At 35.8% G+C, this 25985-nt stretch overlaps 1 protein-coding gene across 2 annotated transcripts in view; it reads right to left on the bottom strand.

The window, feature by feature from the left end:
* LOC145318855 (diacylglycerol O-acyltransferase 1-like) overlaps positions 1 to 25985 on the bottom strand; it is a 26241-nt gene continuing 256 nt past the window's right edge. The window contains exons 2-16 of one of the 2 annotated variants that reach the window (XM_080160515.1): positions 25120 to 25231; positions 24659 to 24717; positions 23742 to 23838; positions 23498 to 23561; positions 23301 to 23410; positions 22714 to 22787; positions 21872 to 22393; positions 20378 to 20440; positions 19928 to 20080; positions 19522 to 19641; positions 18815 to 18877; positions 2044 to 2166; positions 1613 to 1675; positions 570 to 634; positions 1 to 122 (exon numbers count right to left, since the gene is read on the bottom strand). In XM_080160515.1, coding sequence (XP_080016641.1) covers positions 28 to 122; positions 570 to 634; positions 1613 to 1675; positions 2044 to 2166; positions 18815 to 18877; positions 19522 to 19641; positions 19928 to 20080; positions 20378 to 20440; positions 21872 to 22393; positions 22714 to 22787; positions 23301 to 23410; positions 23498 to 23561; positions 23742 to 23838; positions 24659 to 24717; positions 25120 to 25231 — 1783 coding nt within the window. In that variant the 3' untranslated portion in view covers positions 1 to 27. The remainder of the gene's footprint in view (positions 123 to 569; positions 635 to 1612; positions 1676 to 2043; positions 2167 to 18814; positions 18878 to 19521; positions 19642 to 19927; positions 20081 to 20377; positions 20441 to 21871; positions 22394 to 22713; positions 22788 to 23300; positions 23411 to 23497; positions 23562 to 23741; positions 23839 to 24658; positions 24718 to 25119; positions 25232 to 25985) is intronic. The other variant, XM_080160517.1, reaches the window with a different exon arrangement.

Raw genomic sequence — 25985 nt, forward strand, 5'->3', positions numbered from 1 at the left:
AAAAACTTTTAAATTAAAGATAAAATATTAGCAGTGACAAGCCTCAACCATGGATTCTATTTGGTTTCCATAATGTTGAATCACATAGTCGTGATAGTAGATCATGATTATTAGAGGCTGACCTGAAAAGTATTTTAAGAATTACATAATGTTAGAATAGTCATCAATCGCATCGTAGTTTTCCGGGGATTGTAAAAAAATACCAGTTTTGTTAGCATCAAGAGGCCAAACGCACAGTGCACAGTAACACAAAACAGGGATTTTTATATAATTTAACGAGTAAGTCTACCCCCTATATTATCAATTTAAGTTTTAATAATAAAAAGTAAAAAATATCTTTCTAGTTAGGGGGGAGAAAGTCATTTTTTTCTAGAGAATATTTTTCTTTTTGGGAGTGTGGTGGTAACCTCCTACAAAATAATTATAAACCTTTCCTTGAGCTATGAGAAGCTTCACTGTAAAGGAGAACCATATAGGTTTATAGGTTAGCAATATACATCAGTAAATACAGACAGACATACATCCTGTTATTTTTATATTAGGATTGCCCTTTCCCTGCCTTAACTTACCGATAATCAAAGATCCCCACACCATCATATTTCCATATCTAGCTCCAAAGTTTTTCTCAACAAATCTTCAATTTAATTATAGAAAAATATAAAAGAGTGTCATTTCCGTGTATTTTACGTAAAGTTGCGTGTTTAGTCAAATGCACTTGTTAAGTCAATCAGTTCTTAACTATGTTCATACATTTGATCAAGATTAAGGACAGTTTGACTTAATAAGCGTATTTGATTAAACGGTAACACATAACTTGACGGAAAATACGCGAAAAAAATTACCCTCTTTGTAGTTTATATAATACTAGCGGCTACGCCCCTAGAGGCCTCTAGTGGCCTTTAAATGTTTTTTTTTATTTTAAATATCTAATTTGAGAAATAACTTGTCTATGTTATCAATTGTTAAATTCATGCGTCTACGCAGCGCGACTACGTAGCGCGACTATGCTAGCGACACTATGCGGCGGAAATATTTAATATTTTTGATTTTATTGTGATTTCTCTTGGGAGGGTGGTGGTACCCTCCCCCAAAATAGTTACAAACCTTCCCAGGACTTATGAGAAGCTACCCTGTTAAGGAGAACCCGATCGGTTCAGCGGTTAGCGAGATCTTTCGGTACAAACACACAGATAAACAGACATCCTGTTACTTTAGTATAAGGATTTACACCTGTTAGTAATAATTGATAGATATGGCTGGTAATCTATTCAATCTAGAATCTTACTATTCATTTAATTTTGTGAGTAAACAGACATATGGACAAATATAATCGAATGCTATAATAGGCCAACGTACATTAATTACACAGTTAAATACTATCAAATTATCATCCATTTTGCTAACAATATGATAAATATAAAAAATTAAAAAATATAGAAAAAGTCTGTGTCTGAGCATTTTAATTTAACCAACCTGTAATTACCAAAAAATGTTTGACATCACTGTTTAAAGTTATTAAACATTACTTGCTTTCGTAGTCCCCATTAAAAACATTCGGAATGTTTATTTAGAATCTACCTAATTTCTAATCAAGAGAAAATATTTTTGTTACCTTGATATTTGAACTAGGGGTATTTGCCCTAACATGCCAAGACAAACTCCAAACTTGAACATCCTAATTTTATTAAAATGATTACCTAATGAATACTTTTATGAAATTTTTTTCTCCCATTCTTCCTGATTTATTTTATGAATTTCGAAATTCGCAATTTTTCTAATAATTTCGTAAATTTTTTTTGCCTCTTTGAACATTTTTTTATTCTCAATGAAGAAGGAGGTAGGGTGGAGAGGAATTTTTATTAGGATTTATTTCTCTTGGGAGTATGGTGGCACCCTCCTCCAAAATGGTTATAAACCTTCCCTGCGACCATGCGAAGCTACACTGTAAAATAGCACCAAATCGGTTATGCGGTTAGCAAGATACGTCGGTACACAACGCTCACACAGACATGCATCCTGTTACTTTTATAAAAGAATAAGTACCTAAGAGGGACAGAGACCAGATATTCATGGAATAGGGCGGACAGGAAGAAAACAGCAACCATAGATGTTGACCTCTGGAAGCCAGCGGATAACATGGGCTTGTATATATGTCTCACACACCATCTATAAAAGTAAGGGATAAGATGAACGATAAATTGATGTACATTCCCTGCAATGTTAAACAAAATCACCCAATCTGTGGAATCTGTAGAATTTGTTATTGGTTAAAAAGTTTGAACTCCAAGATTGAAAACAACCAATTAAAATTAAATTCATTAAGTTTTTTTTGTCAGTATATCTTAATAATTTCTAAATAAGGGGGGGGGGGGGAAGTTTTGCCACTTTCGCGTAAACAGTGTTCTGTGGACTAGGTATTGATTTTAGATTATAGGTTATTTAGGATAAAAGTTTAATTTTGGTTAATACTTCACGTATTTTTAATCATTTTTTGGATAACCCCACCCCCTAGCACCCCGGGGCTCAAAATCCCCCTAAAAATGAACCTAACCTTAATTTTCTCAGGAACCATTTGACCAAAAGAGATGATTTCTTAAACTTAAGCTTTTATGCTTATAAACTAACTTCTGATTTAGAAGTCACCCCCCTGCCACCAACCCCTAGCCCTCCGGGGCTCAAAAAACCCTAAAAATGAACTTAACCTTAATTTTCTCAGGAACCATTTGACCAACAGAGATGATTTCTTAAACTTAAGCTTTTATGCCTTTAAACTAACTTCTAGTTTAGAAGTCTAAACTCTAAAAATGAACCTAACCTTTATTTTCTCAGGAACCATTTTACCAATAGAGATAATTTCTTAAACTTAAGCTTTTATGCTTATAAACTATGTTTAAGTTTAGAAATCGTCCCCCTGCCGCCAACCCCTAGCCCCCCGGGGCTCAAAAAAACCCTAAAAATGAACCTAACCTTAATTTTCTCAGGAACTATTTGTCCAATAGAGATGATTTCTTAAACTTAAGCTTTTATGCTTATGAACTAAGTTTAAGTTTAGAAATAGCCCCCCTGCCGCCAACCCCTTGCCCTCCGGGGCTCAAAAAAAACCCAAAAATGAACCTAACCTTAATTAAAATTTCTTATTTGAAGAGTTAGAGGTACAATTATTAAACTGTAGCGATATAAGGCCGCTAAACGATAATCACTTTCAACCGAGATATAAAAAAGAACTACACCAAATTAATTGTTACGTTTAAAAGAACGAGTAATCTCACTAATCACTTTGATTATTTAAAGATTTATTTAGGGATAAAATATTTGTGCTCTGGTTTATTATAACTACTTCGTACTTTGATTGTTCAATTAAATTGCATTCTATTCTAAAATATAATTAAAGATTGCGTTACTAAAAACCCAAAAATAATAATAGGCATGAACAATCAAATTTATAACACATAATAATAAAATAACCTATCACTACTAGTGACTTTCACTAAATGACACGTAATAGATATGTACAACCAGATCTGGTATAACTAGATTACAGCTGTTTTATGTACAGCTGGTACTTAGAGTATTTATGGAAATATCACGAAACCTTGAATAAGTTTATAGATTCAATAATCACGGAACTTTCAATTAATATAAATCATTTACAAATGGACATAAAACACAGATTTCTGTCTATAACACTGCGCCAGGGCAAGAAAAACCATTTGTAAATATTATTATCATTTTTATTTTTGCTGTCAGCTCTCGAAAGTGCTCTACAGTATAAAAATAAACAAACTACCTTATTATAAATGTTTTTTTTTATTTTTGCTGTCAGCCCTCGAAAGTGCTCTACAGTATAAAAATAAACAAACTACCTTATCAACATATTAGGATCTGTTTTCAAATTCAGCAACTCTTAATCTTCTCCACAGATCATGTTTCTTCTTATCTCCAAAGATTCTGTTACGGATAAGAAAAACAAGAGCACCATAGTCATCTGAGGTCCGTGTCTCATAACCAAATTTATTCTGAGATAACCTTTTAGCCAAACCTTTCAGTGGGATATCCCGATCATCACCAAACTCATTATCACCAGCAAACTTAACAGTAGCTAACTCTTTGTCACACCAATCATTAAAAGCAGTATCAAATTGTGGATATTTTGTATTCTGAGAAGGCTGGCTGACAGGATTCACCAGAGAAAGCTGACTGACAGGTTTCACCTGAGAAGATAGACTGGCAGGTTTCACCTGAATCCTGTTAATAACACTTAGCTTTTTATTTTTATCCCACTGAGTTGCAGAAATAAAATTCAACCTTTTCAATTTGGACTTTTGTAACCTTTGCTTGCGCCTCTTCAGAATTCTTCTATTCCTAGCAGTAAAATCACCAGGGATCACATTATGAACAGCATTCAGCAAATCCACTCTACCTTCAGAATCCAGGTAAGCAGATCTTTCATCACAGAGATCCACTCTTCTTTGCTGATTTAACAGAATCTGATTACCATGGATTGACTTGCTCTGGAGAGATCTCTTTGCCTCAATTGATCTTAAATGAATGGAGGTATTTTCAGTCTTTCTTGAGATAACTTGATCCAACTTAAAAACATTGTACCTCTCATCCCTAACTCTCAGAGTAACTCCACGAAGATAATCATACAGTCTAACATTCAGAATCCAAAAAGGTTTTAAATCATCAAAGCTAAGCAAACGTAACTTTTTCATTAAAACAGGGATTTTTGTAGGGTTTAGTCTAGCCCATTCCTGAATTGCAGATACTCTGCTTCTTGAAGTATGAGGAGAAGGGTCTTTGATATATTCTGAGGTGAGTGTGTCAACTTCAAAGTTGTAAAGATCATCTTTGAATTGGGGGCTAGAACGCAAACCATCCTCATTACATTCTAGGGGCAGGTGAAAGTCATCATTCACATATTCACGCTTGTACATAAGGTTATATCTTTGAGACAGAATATCATGATGAGGCCTAGGATGATCACTGTTGTAATCTTGAAGATCAATAAATTTAAGAATTTGACTCTGTCTAAAATATTGATCTCTAGCATGATGAAGGTATCTTTCTCCCCCACACTGAGGAACTGGAACATTAATAACTAGATCAGCTAGTTGTTCTCCCTGAACACAATCAGGATGAATAATAGATCGTATCATATCAGCTCTTGAAATATGCTTGTGGGAGTCTGTATGAATCCATGCATGTTGAAGTGAAACAGCTATAAACTCTGAAAACCATGACACAAATGTTCTTTGAGACATACGGAGTGCATAACAAACTATATCAGGGTCTGGAAACAAAGTTCTTAAAAGAGAACCCATCATAGTAGCATAGATTTTGGTTATCAGTTTCATTTTGCTGATAATATAGCTGTTAACAACTGTTGGTAGGTTCTTGATAGAAAGTGCCCAGGATTGATCCATATTCTCGATTCCTACTGGGAAGGGCTTGCCAAGGGTGACAGAAGACAGAGAAAACAGATCTGTGCTATCCATTTTACATCCAACTGCCACAGCTAAAGCACCAATATCAAGACCTCTGAATCTGATATCTTGATCATACACATCAGAGAGGAACTTCCTGAGGCAGTTTAGTTTAACATCAATGTTTTCAGCATATAAAAAAGGCAAGTCTGATAGGAAAGAACAAACAAAACTTTGCAGTTTTCCATAGTTATAGACAAAATGATGAGTATTATTTTCAACATCAAAGCTTTCAATATCCCATCCAAACTTTAGAGAAATAGCCATAGCATTCCCATCACTGATAATTATTCTAGCAGGAACTTCAATGAGGTCATCATCATGGAGAGAAGATGATATTCTACAGGAGTTCCAATTTCTTTTACCTGTTAGAAGGTAACAATACTCTTTTGCTGGTATTTTGATTGTTTCCATCATGAAAGGAATTGGCTGAACATCAAAATAGGCAGAACGACTGGTTGAAATGGCATCCAGGAAAGCATCTTTTGTAGTTTCAAAGGTATCTAAATTGAAATTGGTAATATCAAATTCCTTCAAACGCATTGATTTAGTGATGAAATGGTTTTCAATATCAGGTTGTTTCCAAGTAAGGGAAAATGTTTGGTCAATGAGAAGAGAATTGTGGAGACTTACACCTCTTGGTATGATCTCATCAATGGGAAAGGTTTCTAGCAGATCAAGATGAGTTTTCATAATAAGAAGATCAGAAACAGGAACATTAGGAAACAGGGGAGATTTAGCAGAATCATTGAGATATTTTTGGTAGTTGTTAGAGTACTTGACATACTGATCACTTTGTTTGTGTTCAGTAAGAAATAATTCTTCAGCACCAAGATCACAAGGATTACGGACAGTACATCTAGCTTGTTCATACAAGTTGTAGGCACTGGTAAAATCCATTTTCAATCTGAATTAAAATACAATAGAGACAATAAGATATAAACAATATTAATTAAAACCAGAGCACAACATGGGATAAAACAGATAAAATATTGCATAATATGTATAAAACTTTATTCTAAAATTATAAAATGGACATTTAAAATACAAATGTAGATAAAATCAGGATAAATAATTCATATTATAATGCATGTGATCAGTAATAGATTACAAGATATTTAAGTTTAGGATATTTGCTTGAAGTGGTTGAAAAATTCTTCAGAGTTCAGGTTCAGATCAGTAATAGCAGATATTACACACACATCTCTAATAGAGCGTTCAACAAAGAGCATTTTTGGATTAGATTTGCCAGGTACTGCATGGGAGTAGACCAGCTTTACACTCCTTCCACCTTTAAAGATTTCAACAACTTTACCAATCTTCCATTTCTCCATTTTTGATGATTCATTATCCTTAAACCTAAATGAGACAATGTCATTGATATTGATAATATCAGATTTGTTCCATCTGTCAGGTTTGGGGATTAGGTGATGCATTCTGTCAATAAGCAGCTGATACCAGTATGATTGGATTGCCTGAAGTCTCTTCAACAATTGAGATGGACATGAGCTCTCAGCTATTCTAATAACTCCTTCAACAGCAAAATTATTTGAACGTCCTAACTTAAATCTGTTAGGGGTCAATATTTCCCAACCAAAATCTGCACTGCTTGATTTGTCTCCTATGGCAATAGGAATATCATCTATTTCACTAGCCATTTTACAGAATATGGTCTCCCATTGGATAGGAGTTAATGAATGTTCAACATTAACCGAAGTTTTCTTCAGCATGTCTCGAAGAGTTCTTATTTTTCTTTCTACACGTCCTTGAGAAGAATGAGCCTTGGCAGTGGAAGGAACTACTTCAATACCAAGAGACTCTTTAAGCTGAAGGTTAGCATTGCGAACAGTGACCAATAGATTTTTCAGACCTAGTAGCTGAGTTCCCTGGTCAATAAATATTACTGATGGTATCCCATGTCGACTAGAATGGCGTTCAAGAGCCATAACAACATCTTGAGTTTCAAGACCTTCAAGGGCAACAATGCTGGTAGCTGAAGTCAACAAACAAACTAACACTAGAGCATATATCTTTATATTAGTTCGGGAATTCTTAAATGGTTTGGCTGAGAACCCATAAACAATGTCACACATTGTGTGATAAAATGCAGGAACAATCTGAAATCTACTTTGTGGGTGGTTGCCGATTTCAAGCTCAAGAGTCTTTCTCAAAATTAGACGACACCTTGGGCAATTCTTTCTTACAGCTTGAATAATCCTCTTGGGATTAGAAGAAGGATAAATAACTTTCATTATCTCCCTCAAAGTGATCTCATTGCCTGAATGTTTTCTTACATTATGATGAACATGCATAAGTAGTGCAAAAAAGAAGTTAGAATCAGGAGATACAACAGGAAGAACACTCTTTAATTCAGTATTATCAAAGAAAACATCATAGTCCAGATCTTTCTGCTCTATTCTTGCATCTTCTGGAATACGACTAACAGAGTAATAGATACCTTCTTTGAACTTGTAGTTTCTTAATTGATCTTTGGGAACTGACTCAGCAAGTTTGGAAGACTCAATTTTCAGAAAATAAGAGAGAGCTTTGGCTCTCAAGATTTTACAGTATTCACTTGGGATACCATTGGAGATCTGTATAGCTTGGCACATTTGGCATTCAATTGAGATAGGTCTACCTTTTCTTTGATGTATCTTATGTTTAAGAAGCAGTATAAAGTCATAAACATTGGCCATGATTCTTAGAGACTTTTGATAACCTGTAAATATTATGTCAATCAATGGATAGTTCTCGTCACGTTTCAAGGCGAGGATCAGCATGGAAACTTTGCAAGAACAGTCAACACAATGTGGGTTTAACTTTGAACAGCCATGACATACATTAATACTCACATAACCTTGAAACATTTGACAGCCTTCACAATGAAGCTGAGAGTCACTGTTGTTGATCAAAAAATGGTTTACAGCTGAAGGAAAATGAATTTCTGGGTAGCATTCTTCATCAATCAGGTTACTTTGAGTAGCTGACAGACAAAGATCCTTGTAAGTGGTCAGAGGCATGTCATTTGTTAAGAGCTTCATCCATTCATAACCGCAAGCCCAAATAGAGGAATTATGAAGATCTTTTGGCTTCAAGGAGTTGGGTTTTGTTAAAAGATCAGCTGGATTTGATTTGCCCTCACAATGAAAGAGTGGGACAGAGATAAGTTGGTCAGTTGCTTCACTGATTAATCTTCTGATTTCCATTACTCTATTCAGACAGAACAGTCGTAGACGCTTTTTAGTATTGTGTACCCAGGACATGGCAATACTTGAATCAGTAACATAAACAATTTCAACAACCCTTGAGCCAAGAGCTTGTTTAACCTCTAATGCTAACTCAGCTGCAATTCTGATGGCCTCTAATTCATTTCTAGGTATACTGTTACTCATCAACTTACTTTTGGCAGCAAGAAGAGAGCAACTATATGAACCATTTTCACATTTCTTTCCTGCATAAATAGCACCACCACCTGCACATTCAGCTGCATCACTGATACATATGAGACGAATGGAGTCATCAACAGTGTTATCAGGAAAAATGTAACGAGATAATTTCAGCGATGGGATACTGAGGAATTCTTGGAATCTTGATATCCAGTATTCTTGCATTTCAATGCATAGTGGTACATCCCATTGCATTCCGTTTAAGCACTGGGAATCTAACTTGAGTTGAAGTTTGTAAGGCTCCCAATAGCCACTTGGATCCCAAACTTGGGCTATCATTGATACAATCATTCTTCTAGTAATGTTTTTATCACTGAGGAGCTTGACAACATCTTCTGGGGTTGTCACAGGGAAGGGGTTGGGGCCTTTAAGCCCACGTCTTTTCTTTTGAAAATTAATTTCAGAGAAGCCAGGAGAGATCTTATCATCTGTCACCAACCATTTATAGCCAAGGACTTTGACAAATGGTTCTTCCAGTATAGCACCAGACTGAATCACAAATTTGGCTACAAATCCACCAGCTTCTAGGACAGCAACAACTTGTTTGATCATTTCTTCACATTCATGAAACTCATCTGAACCTGACATAATATCATCAACATAGGTATCAACAACAATAATAGTATAAGCTAATGGGTATTTTTCCTTCAGAAGCGTGGCCAGCTTCTCTAAGGCAACAAAAGACTGATTAGCACTGGATGTGACACCATACCAGGCACAGGTCATAATATATATTTCTGGGTCAGAGTTTGGGTTTAGTTCATTATGAAAAAGAAATAATTGATACCTGTATGAACTGGGTTTCAATTTCAATCTGTTGTAGAGTTTAGAAATGTCACTTGTAAAAATGAATCTCTTAGTTCTGGCTCTACATAAGATATCTGTAATTTTCTTCATTTTATTTTCCCCTTTAGCAAGGCACAAGTTAAGACCAGTCATGGAGGGGTCTACAACCATTCTCAATGGTGTAGATGAAGATTCTTTAAGAACAGCCCTCCATGGCATGAAATGGCAAAACTTACCATTATTTATCATGTCTTGTTGGTCTTGGGGGAGGTCAGTGATCTTTTTCATAAAACCTTTGTTCACTAAGTCTTCATGGGCAGTTCTTATCATAACTTTGGTTTCATCTGTTGAGGATTTGCAGACAGAATTATAAACCTTACGAGCTTGACTGTAATTATTGTTACCACCATGTTTAGCTGATAGAATCTTGTCTGGATCAGAGATAAAAGGAAGATCAACTAAAACCTGTTTGTTCTCTAAGTCTATTGTAACTGATTTGTCAATTATGTCTTGTTCCATTTGTTCTTGCAGGCTGATCATTTTGCTTCTATTAGAGGAGGAACACTTGCATTTCCTACAAACTTCACAGCGAAAACTTATTATATTATCAACATCAATCTCATCAATGTATAATCTCTGTTTACTCAGTGGGACATGTGCTTTGAGGACATTTAGAGTACTAGTACAATCACAATGTGAATTGGAACATAGGCTTCTATCTTGATCTCTTTCATCAGATACTTGTTGACCTAATTCTGTAAAGTCTGATGAAGTTAATGGTGTTGGATACACATCTCGTCCTGATTTTGAGTAGAAGCAGTAGTCCAGTTTGGGTTCAACAAAATTTGATATGCAGGATTCTGTTTCTGTCAATTCGGGCTTTAGGGAATCTAAGATAGAAGGGTAGAGAGAGTTTCTGTATTGATTCATAGTTTGCGTGAAATAAGCCTGGATATGATTGATACTTCCATGGAACTTCTTGTTGACCTTTGAGAATAAGCTGTGAGGGCCACCATAGCAATAATAACTACCAAACATATCTCTAAATGGGCTCTTATACAGACCAATTCCTGATGGAAGAGTAAATACACAAACTGGTTCCAAGTCAGGGTTCTTTAGGCCTATTAATAAGCCTATACGTGAGCCTCCAATGTGCTGGGGCAATTGGGTTTCTAATGGAATATCTGTAGTTTCAAGAGTTTCTTTATTAACATCATCAAGATTGTAGGATGGGATTGTTGTTGTAACAGCTGTAATTCCTTGAGCAATCAGCTCAATATACTTGCCTTCAGTGGTAGGTCCAAGGTACATTTGATATGTACCGTATTCTGTCCATATTTTGCCTCCAGAAACAACACCTATTGCACTGGGTTGATGATTTATGACCTTAATCTTAAGTTCCTCAGCTATTTTTCCTTCTATGAGATGCTGGTTAGCACCCCTGTCATAAAGTGCTAACACAGGTTTGTCTTTAATAAGTAATAGCTGCATAACAGCAATGGAATCCTCAAGAATCTCAGGAATCATATCAATGGGAGGTGGATTATCTATACAACCACTAGATGTATTATAAACTAAAGGTTGTTCTTGCACATCTGGTAGCCTAGACAGAGAAGTAGGTTTCGGTTCAGAGATTGAAGTTGCCAGGATTTGAAAATGTGATACTAAACTGATGGGTGCATTTAGAATTCCAGATTTGAAAGAGGGAAGGTAGCTTTCCAAAGCTTTCAAGATGTCTGGGTTTGATGGTTTGGAGTGTTTATCATTAGTGCAGAAGAATACTGAAACCCATGATTTCTTTTTGTTAGTTTTACTCTCTTCTTGACATTCAGGGCATATCAAGGACTTTGGAACTGATTTGTTGTTGTTGCAACGTCTTGACTTACAATTTTCTGAAGATTGTAAACAAAGCAAACAGTGTTTGAATTTAAAGGAACGACGTTCTTCATACCTTGTTTTGGGTGTGCTAAAGAAGAAATCTCTGCAGTCTTGAAGTTCATGATTATGTTTTTCAATAATACAAGGGAACTTGAAGGGGGATGAAGGTCTGTCATTCCTGGTTTTTGCTGTGCTAGAGGATTGAAAATGAATAGAACTCGTAAGTTCTCTTTCATGATCAGAATCTGAATCATTTGTGATTGGGACACCTGAGGAATGATTAATTTGGTGAGATTTAGCTTTGCGAGCTTTTCCAACACTTAAAGGTGGGATGTCTGTTCTTGCAGAAGCATCATATAGTTGGTAAGACTGGGAGACTGTTTTCAATATCAATTTGAAAGCAGTTTGACCACGAATGCGAATAGTATCTTCTCCAAAAAATTGCATTTGCTCAAGGAACTTACTCTTGGAATCATGGGGCATAAATGAGAGTAATAAATGTAGAAAATCTTGAGAATAAATATAGCTTTCAGCCTCATCCACTGGGACATTCTTGGATATTAAGAGATTATTTATCTTCTGAAGGGATGAGTTTAGCCTTCTATAATAATCTAGGTAAGCAATACTATCATTATGGTTACTAGGCTTGGTACTTTTTGAAACAGGGAGGAGGAAATCACTGGTTATTGTTTTCAAATCACCATATCGATGAGTAAGTGCTTTTTTCATTTCAGAAAAATCATCTTTAAACTCTTCAACCTCTTCTTGAATATCAGATGACAAAAATTTGTTGAATAGTAGAGTTGCTCTCTCCTCGGGGATATCATACTCTTCTGAAAATGCTGAAAATCTCCTGAAAAATTCAAAAACGTCAATTTGTGAATGCTTTGTAAATTGTGGTAGACTGTCATACAATTTGCTTGCCTGTGATTTTTTGTGGATTCCTAATTTATGGTAGAGAATTCTGATTTCAGCTGCCCAATCTGAGGCTTGTTCAATAACGTTTGAAACATTTTCACATAGTTGAATGTTATGATCATTTGATTTCATATAATCTCTTAGAGACCTACTTATGTCTCTAACTTGGCTTTCTACAGTGGAGAGTTGATTTCTGTAAAGATCTTGTAATGCAGACTTTCCAATTTTATCTGATACTTTGGGTATGAGCAATCTTGAAAGATTTTTCATACTAGTTTTAAGAATTTTTCCTTGAACAGATGAGGGGCTGATGGTGCTGTTAGTAAGTTGGCTGCTCTCAGATATGTTATCCAGGTTATCCTGATGCTCTTTAGATTGTACTTTGTTGTGGTTGCTAATCTTCATAGTTTTCAATGGAGATGTGAGATCTATTAGATTTCCGTGCTCAGTGTTTGCAATATAATTATTGGCAGGAATGTTAAAAGGATTGTTATTTCCTGACATAACAACTTGAGCATTACAACTGTTACAGTCCTGCTTGGCATGTTGATTAGCTGAATTGTCACCTGATAATCTTATTTGAGAATGAAGCCACCTTGAAACGCTTTCAGTTACATGATCATCATGTAACGATTTAGTACAGAATTTATCAACTAAAGGTTCTATACCTTTTATGTTTGAGATCGATTCTGGTTTCTGCTGATCATTTGAATTTTTAGGTAATTCGCTGAAACTATCTCTAATGTTTTGGATGTCAACAGACATGGATCTTTGGAATGCTGCAAACTCCTTTGATAAAGCTCGAAGATGGTTAGTGCTGATGTCAGTGGGAACACTTTGTTTGCTTTCAAGGTCCTCTAATTTTTTAAATATAGTTAGGTAAGTTTTCTTATTACATATTTCTAAATGATTCATAAGGCTTTCCTTGACCTGTGATAGATCAGAATCTATTTTTAATACTTTATCCTTTAATTCAAGAATTTCTGTAGAACTATTTTCGTTATTCTCTGCTACAATCAATTTGATTTTGTTATCGGAGTTCTCATCCTTGTCTTCAAGAACAGCTACTCTTTGATACAGGTTAGGGAGTTTGTCTCTCAAATGATTTAGACCTGATAAGTTAGACTCCAATGAGGATATTCTTTTTTGGACATCTTGATGAAATTGAGGGAGAATCTCATTTCTTTTCATTTTCATAGATGAAGCATTACTCACTAGTGATTGAAAACCATGGAAGCTAGATGTTGAATGTGAACTAGTTGAAAGACTCCAGCGTACTTTAAAATCTTCAAGCTTGCTTGAAAGGTCAGAGCATCTTGTAAGAGCTGCATTTGACATCAAATCAGCAGCAATATCCCTGGCTTTATTAAGGTCTATCATTACCTCATTATATCTTTCATAGATAGACTTTTTCCAATCTGGATGAGTTTGAAGGTTGTTCCCATAATCATCTATATGACAACCTAATATGTCAAGGAAATTGTTAATTTCTGATATTGAGCTCAGTGTAGTAATAGCAGGTAGGCGTTCAAGGTTGGAGACTAAAGCTGTACCTGCACTGCTTACAAGTGGAGTAGTTTGATATTCGTTAAGATTATTCTCTAAATCAACAAGAGAGTTTAAGTATGGTTGTTTAGGGACTAAAGGTGGTTGATCATTAGAATTAATTGGATTGTTAGACTCTGAGGAAGGGTTGTGATTTTCATTTGCTGCAGTACCTTGTGGGGAGGTCACTGGAGTACTACTTGAGCTTGGTCTAAGTGGTGAATTAGAGGTCCTTTTGCTATTGATTCTTTCAGCTAATGTTTTCTTTTTGATGATAGGTCGAACAGTAATATTATTTGTTTCATTTCTTGATCTTGGAGAGGAATCTAGGGTAGATGCAGAAGATCTTGTGCGTATAGAGTATCTGGATCCACAGGATTCACTTCTTCCCCGCGAAGAATGTTTAACACCTGCACCTCGAGAAGAAGATCTTCCCCTACCTCCATGGTTTGAAGAACCCCTTAGTTGTTCCCTATTCATGGTGCATGTTAGATTTAAATACTTCTGATGATAAGATAAACAAAAAAAATGACACAAAAAATTAGGTCTATCAGTTCTCGTAAGAACTCTATAGACAGATATAGGGTTTTGTTGATTTTTATGAAGAAGAAAAACTTTGTGAAAATAAGAGAGAAGTTTACTTGAAAATGTATTCTATTAGTTCTCAAAAGAACTCTATAGATATGGATCAATGTATTAGGCGGAATTACTAACAGGCAGGCAGGCCAGCTATAGCTTAGGCAGATTAGCTTACAGAACAGATCATATACAGGGCGATCAATATATTAAGCAGGTGATTCAAGACAGAGCAGCATATGTTTTCTATTAGTTCTCGAAAGAACTCTATAGATAGATGAATAACTTTTAGTAGTAAAAAGGCAATACCCCAATGTACGGGGCAGGCGGATCAACGTTTGGGGCGGGCGGATCAACGTTCAGGGCGGACGGATCAACGTTTGGGGTGGGCAGATCAACGTAAGGGGCAGGCAAATCAGTATACAGGCAAACGGACTAACAAACAGGCAGGCAGATCAGTTTAAAGGGTGGGCGGATCAACATTTAGGCCGGGCGAGTCAACATACAGGCCAGGCGGATCAACATACAGGCCGGGCAGATCAATATAGTGGCAGGCGGATCAGCATTAAGGCCAGGCGGATCAATATAGTGGCAGGCGGATCAACATACAGGCCGGGCGGATCAATATAGTGGCAGGCGGATCAGCATTAAGGCTGGGCGGATCAATATAGTGGCGGGCGGATCAATATAGTGGCAGGCGGATCAACACACAGGCCAGGCGGATCAACATATAGGCCGGGCGGATCAATATAGTGGCAGGCGGATCAGCATTAAGGCCGGGCGGATCAATATAATGGCAGGCGGATCAACAAACAGGCCGGGCGGATCAACATAGTGGCAGGCGGATCAGCATTAAGGCCGGGCAGATCAATATAGTGGCAGGCGGATCAGCATTAAGGCCGGGCGGATCAATATAGTGGCAGGCGGATCAACATACAGGCCGGGCGGATCAATATAGTGGCAGGCGGATCAGCATTAAGGCCGGGTGGATCAATATAGAGGCAGGCAGATAAACATTAAGGCCAGGCAGATCAATATAGTGGCGGGCGGATCAATATAGAGGCAGGCGGATCAACATACAGGACGGGCGGGTCAGCATAAAGGGTGGGCGGATCGGCGTACAGGGCGGGCGGATCGGCGTACAGGGCGGGCGGATCGGCGTACAAGGCGGGCGGATCGGCGTACAAGGCGGGCGGATCGGCGTACAGGGTGGGCGGATCGGCGTACAAGGCGGGCGGATCGGCGTACAAGGCGGGCGGATCGGCGTACAGGGCGGGCGGATCGGCATACAGCACAGGCGGATCGGCGTACGGGGCGGACGGATAGGCTCACAAGAGTATGTTCAAAAATAATATGGCATAGAAGGGCCAGTAAATTATTATTTTAATCAGGGGTGGGGGTTTTTGAGAACAACCCAGAATTTAAATTGTTAACTTTAATTAGTGTTCTTTATATTTTTAAAAAATAATTTTTAATTGAACTGTAGCGATATAAGGCCGCTAAACGATAATCACTTTCAACCGAGATATAAAAAAGAACTACACCAAATTAATTGTTACGTTTAAAAGAACGAGTAATCTCACTAATCACTTTGATTATTTAAAGATTTATTTAGGGATAAAATATTTGTGCTCTGGTTTATTATAACTACTTCGTACTTTGATTGTTCAATTAAATTGCATTCTATTCTAAAATATAATTAAAGATTGCGTTACTAAAAACCCAAAAATAATAATAGGCATGAACAATCAAATTTATAACACATAATAATAAAATAACCTATCACTACTAGTGACTTTCACTAAATGACATGTAATAGATATGTACAACCAGATCTGGTATAACTAGATTACAGCTGTTTTATGTACAGCTGGTACTTAGAGTATTTATGGAAATATCACGAAACCTTGAATAAGTTTATAGATTCAATAATCACGGAACTTTCAATTAATATAAATCATTTACAAATGGACATAAAACACAGATTTCTGTCTATAACATAAACCAAATATGCTTCTTTTTGGATGTTATTGACATATCTGCTGAACAAAAATATAATTGGCCTCCAGGTTCAGGTGCTGCAGGCCTCCAGGTTTACTCAGGAGACAGGTAAAAATTTTAATTTCTTATTTGAAGGTTTATAGGTACACTTATTAAACCAAATATGCATCTTTTTGGATGTTTTTGACATATCTCCGGAAAAAATTAGAATTGGCCTCCAGGTTCAGGTGCTGCAGGCCTCCAGGTCCACTCTCGACAGGTGAAAATTAAAATTTCTTATTTAAAGAGTTAGAGGTACACTTATTAAACCAAATATGCTTCTTTTTGGATGTTATTTACATATCTGCTGAAAAAATTAGAATCGTACCAACCTGGATGGAGAATCTGTAGCTTTGGATGACATCTGGATAAGATCAACCCCTCTGAATTAAATTCTTAAAATGACTCCACTTTTATCTAGACTTTATAATCTGAATCATATCAAAAACGCTTGCCCCATTTTGAGTATCTGTAATATTACATCTGAGACAGAATTATACTTTAAAAAGCATACCTAAACATTATAAAATAGACATTTTAGGTTTGTCTAGAAGGCTCCTAGAGGACACCTTGAGCCTGCTTGGAGCACAACTTTCTCTAAATTCAAAAAATACAATTTGTTTAATTTTCCCTATCCAGCAGTCGTCTGGAGGTCACCTAGACCCTGCCTAGAACACATATCTTTAAATAAGAACTTTTAATTTTTACCTGTCTTCAGAGTGGACCTGGAGGCCTGCAGCACCTGAACCTGGAGGCCAATTCTAATTTTTTCAGGAAATATGTCAATAACATCCAAAAAGATGCATATTTGGTATAATAAGTTTACCTCTAATTCTTCAAAAAAAGAAATTTTAATTTTAACCTGTCTCCAGAGTGGACCTGGAGGCCTGCAGCACCTGAAACTGGAGGCCGATTCTAATTTTTGCCGCAGATATGTCAATAACATCCAAAAAGATGCATATTTGGTTTAATAAGTGTACCTCTAAACCTTCAAATAAGAAATTTAAATTTTTACCTGTCTCCTGAGTGGACCTGGAGGCCTGCAGCAACTGAACCTGGAGGCCGATTCTAATTTTTTCAGGAGATATTTCAATAACATCCAAAAAGAAGCATATTTGGTCTAATAAGTGTACCTCTAACTCTTCAAATAAGAAATTTAAATTAAGGTTAGGTTCATTTTTAGGGTTTTTTTGAGCCCCGGGGGGCTAGGGGTTGGCGACAGGGGGACGATTTCTAAACTTAAACTTAGTTCATAAGCATAAAAGCTTAAGTTTAAGAAATCATCTCCATTGGTCAAATGGTTCTTGAGAAAATTAAGGTTAGGTTCATTTTTAGGGATTTTTTGAGCCCCGGAGGGCTAGGGGTTGGTGGCAGGGGGCTGACTTCTAAACAAGAAGTTAGTTTATAAGCATAAAAGCTTAAGTTTAAGAAATCATCTCTATTGGTCAAATGGTTCCTGAGAAAATTAAGGTTAGGTTCATTTTTAGAGTTTTTTTGAGCCCCGGAGGGCTAGGGGTTGGTGGCAGGGGGGTGACTTCTAAATCAGAAGTTAGTTTATAAGCATAAAAGCTTAAGTTTAAGAAATCATCTCTTTTGGTCAAATGGTTCCTGAGAAAATTAAGGTTAGGTTCATTTTTAGGGGGATTTTGAGCCCCGGAGGGCTAGGGGTTGGTGGCAGTGGGCTGACTTCTGAACTAGAAGTTAGTTTAAAGGCATAAAAGCTTAAGTTTAAGAAATCATCTCTGTTGGTCAAATGGTTCCTGAGAAAATTAAGGTTAGGTCCATTTTTAGGGTTTTTTTGAGCCCCGGAGGGCTAGGGGTTAGCAGCAGGGGGGTGACTTCTAAATCAGAAGTTAGTTTATAAGCATAAAAGCTTAAGTTTAAGAAATCATCTCTTTTGGTCAAATGGTTCCTGAGAAAATTAAGGTTAGGTTCATTTTTAGGGGGGCTAGGGGGTGGGGTTATCAAAAAAATGATTAAAAATACGTGAAGTACTAACCAAAAGTAAACTTTTATCCCAAATAACCTATAATCTAAAATCAATACCTAGTCCACAGAACACTGTTTACGCGAAAGTGGCAAAACTTCCCCCCCCCCCCCCCACCCCTTTAATTTGTTTTCAAAGTCAGTAGGTAATACCTGTGAACAGGAAGATTCCAGGTTTTCCAGAAAACTGCCAGGTTTGGAGCATTCCACCAATCCCTATAAAAAAAAAACATATAGTTATTTACCTCTCAGGGTCTTGTTGATCCAGAAACCCATTCCCCCTTATTTTTATATTTTTAAATTGAAAATAAGGAAGAAACTATAGTTTTAAGAGAAATTTAAATAGGTTCAGGGTAGATTTTCGGCTATTTTGCGGGATATTGGACACATAGAAGACTCTTCCTAAAATCTAAAGAATAACTGAAAATGTATATTTATACGGAGGGGATATAATTATTCTTACATTTAGGAAAGCTTCATCTTAGTTACATGCAGGTTTTGGTCTATATAATAGAGGGTAATACAGGGATTGTAAAACCTATCCTAAATTAGTTGTTCGTCGTTGTCGAGGGGGGGGGGGGGGGGTACTCAAATTTTCAAAATTGAAAAAAAAATTCTAAGAGGATAACGCCAATTGTAAGGGAGGATACCACCACCCTCCCAAGAAGAATCAATCCTAGAAATAAATTAACCCCCTCCAAAAAATTAAAAAAAAAATAAGATAAAAAAAAAACGGTGGAGGTGGTCAACCCCCCGTCCCTAAAATTTTTTCTTTTCTCTTTTAAGTGCCCCTAGAGGACTGTATTGATAAAGTGGTGTTATTTTAATCTCTCACATGAACACAAATAAACAAAACTAACCTGAAAAAGCTTCTATCAGCAAAGTGTAGAATCTCAGCACTTGTGTTGAGGAAAGAATGGAATAAAACATAGAAGGATATCAACCAGAGAATATGATTCGGCAGGGCCATCTTCAATAGTCTACAAATATAAATATCTTTTTTTGTGTGCTGACTTTATGAAAAGTAAGAGAATTGATAATGGATTTAGAATACGTGGATAATATATTGTAAGAGATTTTCGCATACGCTGTTAAAATGTTTCTCCCAGCTGGCTATTATGACAGCCTCCTCCCCTCCCCCCCCCCATATGATTTTGCCCAATCTTTCCAATTTCTGTATTTTCTGTAAATAGAAAAAAGCAGTATTTTTAAAGAAAAAAAATTTAATATATGAACTTGCATGCACACACTTCCGCTGTCGTTTACCTTTCTGAAGCCAATGAAATTTCCAGCTTGTAGAATGGCAAAAGAGTATGAGCCACAGATGGAATGATGTACTGCTGTGTTATACAAATACAAATATTTGTACATACAAATACTTCTACTGCTCGATTAAACAAGAAACCGGTTCTTATGCGCCTACAATACAAATACGAGTCACCGTATATACAGATAAAAAATAAACTAAAACAAGAATAGCTTTAATTAAACCTGATGCCTTATTTGAACTGAAATAATTAATAAGGTTTTCGTCTTTTTAAGCATGACCGACAGACAGACGGACAACAATGTATAGAGCAGGCAGGTGCGCATAAATAATAAGAATCTTGACTAAAAATTTCAGCTGTTTATCTAAAATAGCAGTTAAAAAATCACATTTCCCCAACAATAAAGTTTTTTGTCTTTTTAATCAAGGATTTTCTTTAAATTACAAACCTGGTTCTAGGAAAATTGATCTGATAGCAAAGGGTAGGAAGGAACCAAAAATAATATAGGTCCCTAAAATAATAAACAAAATTTAGGGTATTGCTCCTTTTTAAAAATAAATGATTAAAGACCTTTTCCTCACAAGTAGGTTAAAGTTAAAATTATTATTTTAAAGATAAATAGGAAAGAAAGGTTGGGTTGTTAACAATGCGGGGCTACCCAGTACCCAATATGACCTAGAAAAATCAAACCTATCCTAACCTAAAGTAATAAACAAACAAAAGACCCCCCCCCCCACACACAATTTTTTCATTTTTTTTACAAATAAGAATAGGTAGGGAGAGGGGGGGGGGGAGGTTATGTGTTCGACTTGGTACTTTGATGAAAGGGGGGGGGGGGGGAAATGTGGTGACTCGTGCCACGACATACCAGCAATTTTATTTTGGGTGCTACTCCCTTAGTTTTAGAGATAATTGGGTGAAATCTTTTGGGCTGGGTCACTAATTACCCCAACTAGAGGTATCTTTCAAAAAAAACGGCGGCGGGTCCGCCGCTCCCGCCGTTCGCCGCCATTTTCCGCCGCCGCCAAAAAAAAAATTTTATTGCATTTCTCGCCGAATTAGGCAATTTGGAATCATTTGAGACCATGTTATTTTTTTCAAAAATTTTTCCCCTTATAACCAACCCTGCAGGGGGACTTAGTCATTTTTTTCAAATTCTCGTTTATTAAGGTATATCTTAAATTCAGTGCCTCTCCTAAGCTTTTAAAGATATTGAGACAAAACCTTTTGAGGTAATTAGTGACACAATCAAAAAGATTTCATCCAATTATCTCTAAAACTAAAGGAATAGCATACTGTATTTAAGATATACCTTCATAAACGAGAATTTGAAAAAAATGACTAAGTCCCCCCGCAGGGTTGGTTATAAGGGGAAATTTTTTTGAAAAAAATAACATGGTCTCAAATGATTCCAAATTGCCTAATTCGGCGAGAAATGCAATAAAAAAAATTTTGGCGGCGGCGGCGGAAAATGGCGGTGGACGGCGGGAGCGGCGGTATCGCCGCCATTTTTTATTCAAATATTTTTTACTGATCTACCTCAAAAGGTTTTGTCTCAATATCTTTAAAAGCTTAGGAGAGGCACTGAATTTAAGATATACCTTGATAAACGAGAATTTGAAAAAAATGACTTAAGTCCCCCCCGCAGGGTTGGTTATAAGGGGAAAAATTTTTGAAAAAAATAACATGGTCTCAAATGATTCCAAATTGCCTAATTTTTTTTTGGCGGCGGCGGAAAATGGCGGCGAACGGCGGGAGCGGCGGACCCGCCGCCGTTTTTTTTTGAAAGATACCTCTAGTTGGGGTAATTAGTGACCCAGCCCAAAAGATTTCACCCAATTATCTCTAAAACTAAGGGAGTAGCACCCAAAATAAAATTGCTGGTATGTCGTGGCACGAGTCACCACATTTCCCCCCCCTCCTTTTCGTTTATTTTTCTCACCTGAAAGTCAGATTGTCAGGATACACGACATCATATTTCATAGAGTTATCAAACAGCTCGGCAACTTCTTTATTTTTCTTTGCCTTAACTTTGAATACGGAGCTGACAAGAGGACTTCTGGTCTTACTTGCAGGGGTATTAACAGAAGCATCATTCATGTCCTCATAGATTATATCATTTTGAAATGACTCATTTTCATCAACATTATTCTCGCCATCATCAAACATAGCTTGTTGCGTAGCAGGTTTATTGTTATTTAAATCTTTAGTTGGAATATTGTTGTTCATATCAGCCATGCTAGCATTTTCATTGCTATTATCATTCAAGTCATCCTCCCTGTTTGGGGTATTATTATTCTCATCTGCTGAACAATTCATATCATCAAAATTGAATCTTTTTGACAAGATGGAGGCCCGTCTGGGTGGAAATACTTCTGATGTTGTGCATTGGTTTAGAAAAGGGGATCTTCTGTAGACAGCATGCTTTGCATCGGTCCTACTTTTGCATTTGGCAATGGAGTTTCTAAAATCAAATTATAATCTAATTCCGCCAAAAAAATAAAAATAGATTCTTATTTGAAAAGGACCATTAATCATTCATAAAAAGTACCCAAAGTTTTATAACCTCGTTATCATATTTGTTGGCTCAAAACTTGGGGTACTTGAATTAAATTTTGATTTGTTGGTTTTCAAACAAGCATTGTACAATTTTTTCAACTACTAAATTAAATCGAAAGAACGGGTAATTTTATAATTTATCTACACTAGCTTATCAGTAATGTGAAACGTTAAACTAGTTAAGCTTACAAAAAGAATGTTTAATTTTAAATAACAAATGCATACCTTTTTGATGAAAAACGTCTTCTTTTGGCAAACTCTTTATCATCAAGCGAGGAATCTCTACACCATTTGTTTACCTAATATTAAAAGAAACAAGGATGACAACATCCATAAGTCGTGAAACACAGATATATAAACAAAACCATTTAGCAAATTAAATATCAAATTTAGTTGAATAGGTATAAGGAATGACAAAGTAAATTAAGCAGTAGATACCAAAGATTTAAGAAAGAAATTATCATAGTCCGACCACAAATATTATAGTCGCGAAATTTACAATTTAATTTTCTAAAGTATTCATAGCCCTCCCACAGCATTATTGACTTACGGACTAAGTGAGATATAGAGTAGATGTATAACAGTCATAAGAATGTTAACACAAAAAAAAATAGATTGTAAATTACATTTCCCCCTTTAAAATAAAATTTCTAGGTATAATTCTGACTGACTAGACACCAAAATTTCAGCTTTAAATGGTGGTCAAGAAATCTAACCTAATCAAAAACGCTTTCTTTCTTCCAAATATTTATAAGCTACAAAATCTTCGAATGGAAAATTAATTTTTTTCCATTATCATATCCATGTCATACCTGTATGTAGCTGACTAGTTTCATGAATAGACAGGTATACATGGTAACAATTAGAATACTGCTCACAAGACCAATCTGTTCTGGTACAAGGTTTATCATCTTGATAGGCACTAGAATAAACAGGGTGTCACTGTCCATCCATCCATCGGAAACTGTTTTTTTAATAGAATTTTTATATCTTTGGATGTGTTACTTACTTGTTAATAAAACAGCAATGTTAGCCACGTGAATTGATAATCCTGTCTGCCAGTCAATCAAATTCTAAACAATTGGAAAATTGGATGTCTGAAGTTTTAGGTAATAAAATTGCTAAAAATAATGATTTTAAAAAAAGCATGAAGTTGTTTTTAAGAGGTGTGTTTACTGTTCATCTACTAATTAAATAATTTCCTTTTAATGCTTGGAACTACTTATTTAACAAAAAAAACTACAACATGTCACCTGTGACAAATAAAGTTCAGTTTTGAGAGCAATAATCAAAGGAATATTGACAAATAAGATCAATATTAAAACTGGATACTGGTTGCTCACTCGGGAACTAAATTATAAAAGAAATATAAAAAAATATTTTCGAGAGGTAATTTTCCTTTTTTGGAAGGGGTTGGGGGGAGGAGTAGGGCCCAATTGGTTAAGTGGTTATTAAGATCTCACGATTTAGATAGACGGCCGGGTGATTGGCCCCTCGGGGCTATCAAGTTAGGTTTATCTTATAATTTTTTATTTAAATATCAACGGAAATAATACAGACTGATTAAAATCGAAATTATTAGAAGAAACTACAATAATAAATAAAAATCAAAGAGATTACTGAGTAAGTAATGAGCATTTTTTTGAAATTCAAGTAGTGCAGTTGTAATTATTATGCTTTTTGGTGAAAAAACACTTAAGTACAAATTTTAACCATTTTTGGACAAGTATTATGCCAAGTAATTTCACTTTGAAATTTTGAGGCCCCCCTTGTGGGGGTAAAAAAATTTGCCAATTTTCAAAAAATCTTAAAAATAGCGGTTTTTTAGAGGTTTTTTTGAGATTTTCTGAGGCTAGGAACGAGATATTTTGAAAATTTGAAAAGCTCCTGATTCTACTCCTCAAGGCCTATTCAGGGATCACCATGAATCCATAGTTCTGATGCAATGATTTTTTGACCCCCATAAGGAGGCCTCAAAATTTCAAAGTGAAATTACTGGGCATAATACTTGTCCAAAATAGTTAAAAAATTTACATAAGTTTTTTAAGGCATAATAATTGCAACTGCACTACTTGAATTTCAAAAAAGCCAGAAAAAAATCCTCTAGGTAGTAGGTATGCAATCTTAACATTCTTCAAAGTTTAGATTTTTTATAATTGTTAATTCTTGCCTGTCAGAAGTACCAAACAATGCCAAGCTCCATAATGAAGGATCAATCTGTAATCCAAACTAAACATTTTAAACCAAGACTTTAAATACATTCTTATAGTGTAACTACTCTATTACTATAAAGATTCGACAGTGTGCTAATGGTCAGTTTTGTAAAAAAAAATACAAACCCTCTAAGCAATCAAATCACCATCCAAAAGAAAGATACAAATTTCATATGTCTGGACCATAAAGCATCTAAGAGACATTAAATATTATCACAGTACCTACTCCTGATATGTCTGGTGAGTGACACTAATATTTTAGGGGGAATGCATTTGGCCGTAAAAAGGTGCAACACATGAACATGAAAAGTTTATTAGGACTTTAAGACAAATGTTAACTGTTGTATATAATAGGTATACCCCCTCTCCTAGATGCTGGGATGAAGCATCTATTATTTTAAAAATAGTCATGGATTTCCTTATTGATATTTTCTAGAAACATTTTGACCGCCACCAGGATGAGAATTAGAACTGTCCAGTTCCAGATTCCAGAACAATTCCAGACCTGGGCACTCATCTTCCAGGGATCCCTATAATTAGTTTACCCCTATGGCTTTCAAACTGACTAATATCCACTGGATTACAACCGGTTGTAAGCCATACTAAAAAATCATGCATCGTATCGTATTATATCCAGTTTTCTACGAATACTAAATGTAAAACATAATATTAAAACAAGGATTGTTGGCCCTTCAGAATCTTGGGGCTGACAAAACTAGCTTTAATCTAAAAAATTGTACATTTTTATAAACATAGAAAGCTGTTAATAATATGATGCGATAAATAAAAATTAAAGATGACTAACAGAAATTAAGGGAAATAAACCTGCTAAAAATCGTTGGTATATTCTGCACAAAATTAAATTTTCCCCTGCTGCAAAAAAAATATTTTATTCCGTTTATTTACTAAGTTTACTATATAAATTAGAAGAGAAGTAATGGGTTGGTGATAAAGAAGTTTATTTAGATTGGAAAATATAATTATACACCCTATATACCCCTAAAATTGCTGTATCCAACTTGGTACAATACCAGGGATGTATATTCTGCACAAAATTATTTTTCTCCCCCGGATGCAAAATATTTCATATCCCCTCCCCCCATTTTTTTCCCCATAGAAGGGGAATAAATGAAAACATATTTCCATATTTTATTTCATTCATTTTATTTACCCTTCCCACAAATATTTTCTAGTTTTTTTCTCAAAAGACGGGTAAAATAATTTGAGTACTCCTTATTCTTTCATTTTCTTTCTCCATCTCACATATTTTACCCCTCCCCCCCT

Source organism: Acartia tonsa, chromosome 5 (genome assembly GCF_053477335.1).
Source record: "Acartia tonsa isolate MP-2025a chromosome 5, ASM5347733v1, whole genome shotgun sequence".
Taxonomy (NCBI): Eukaryota; Metazoa; Arthropoda; class Copepoda; order Calanoida; family Acartiidae; genus Acartia; species Acartia tonsa.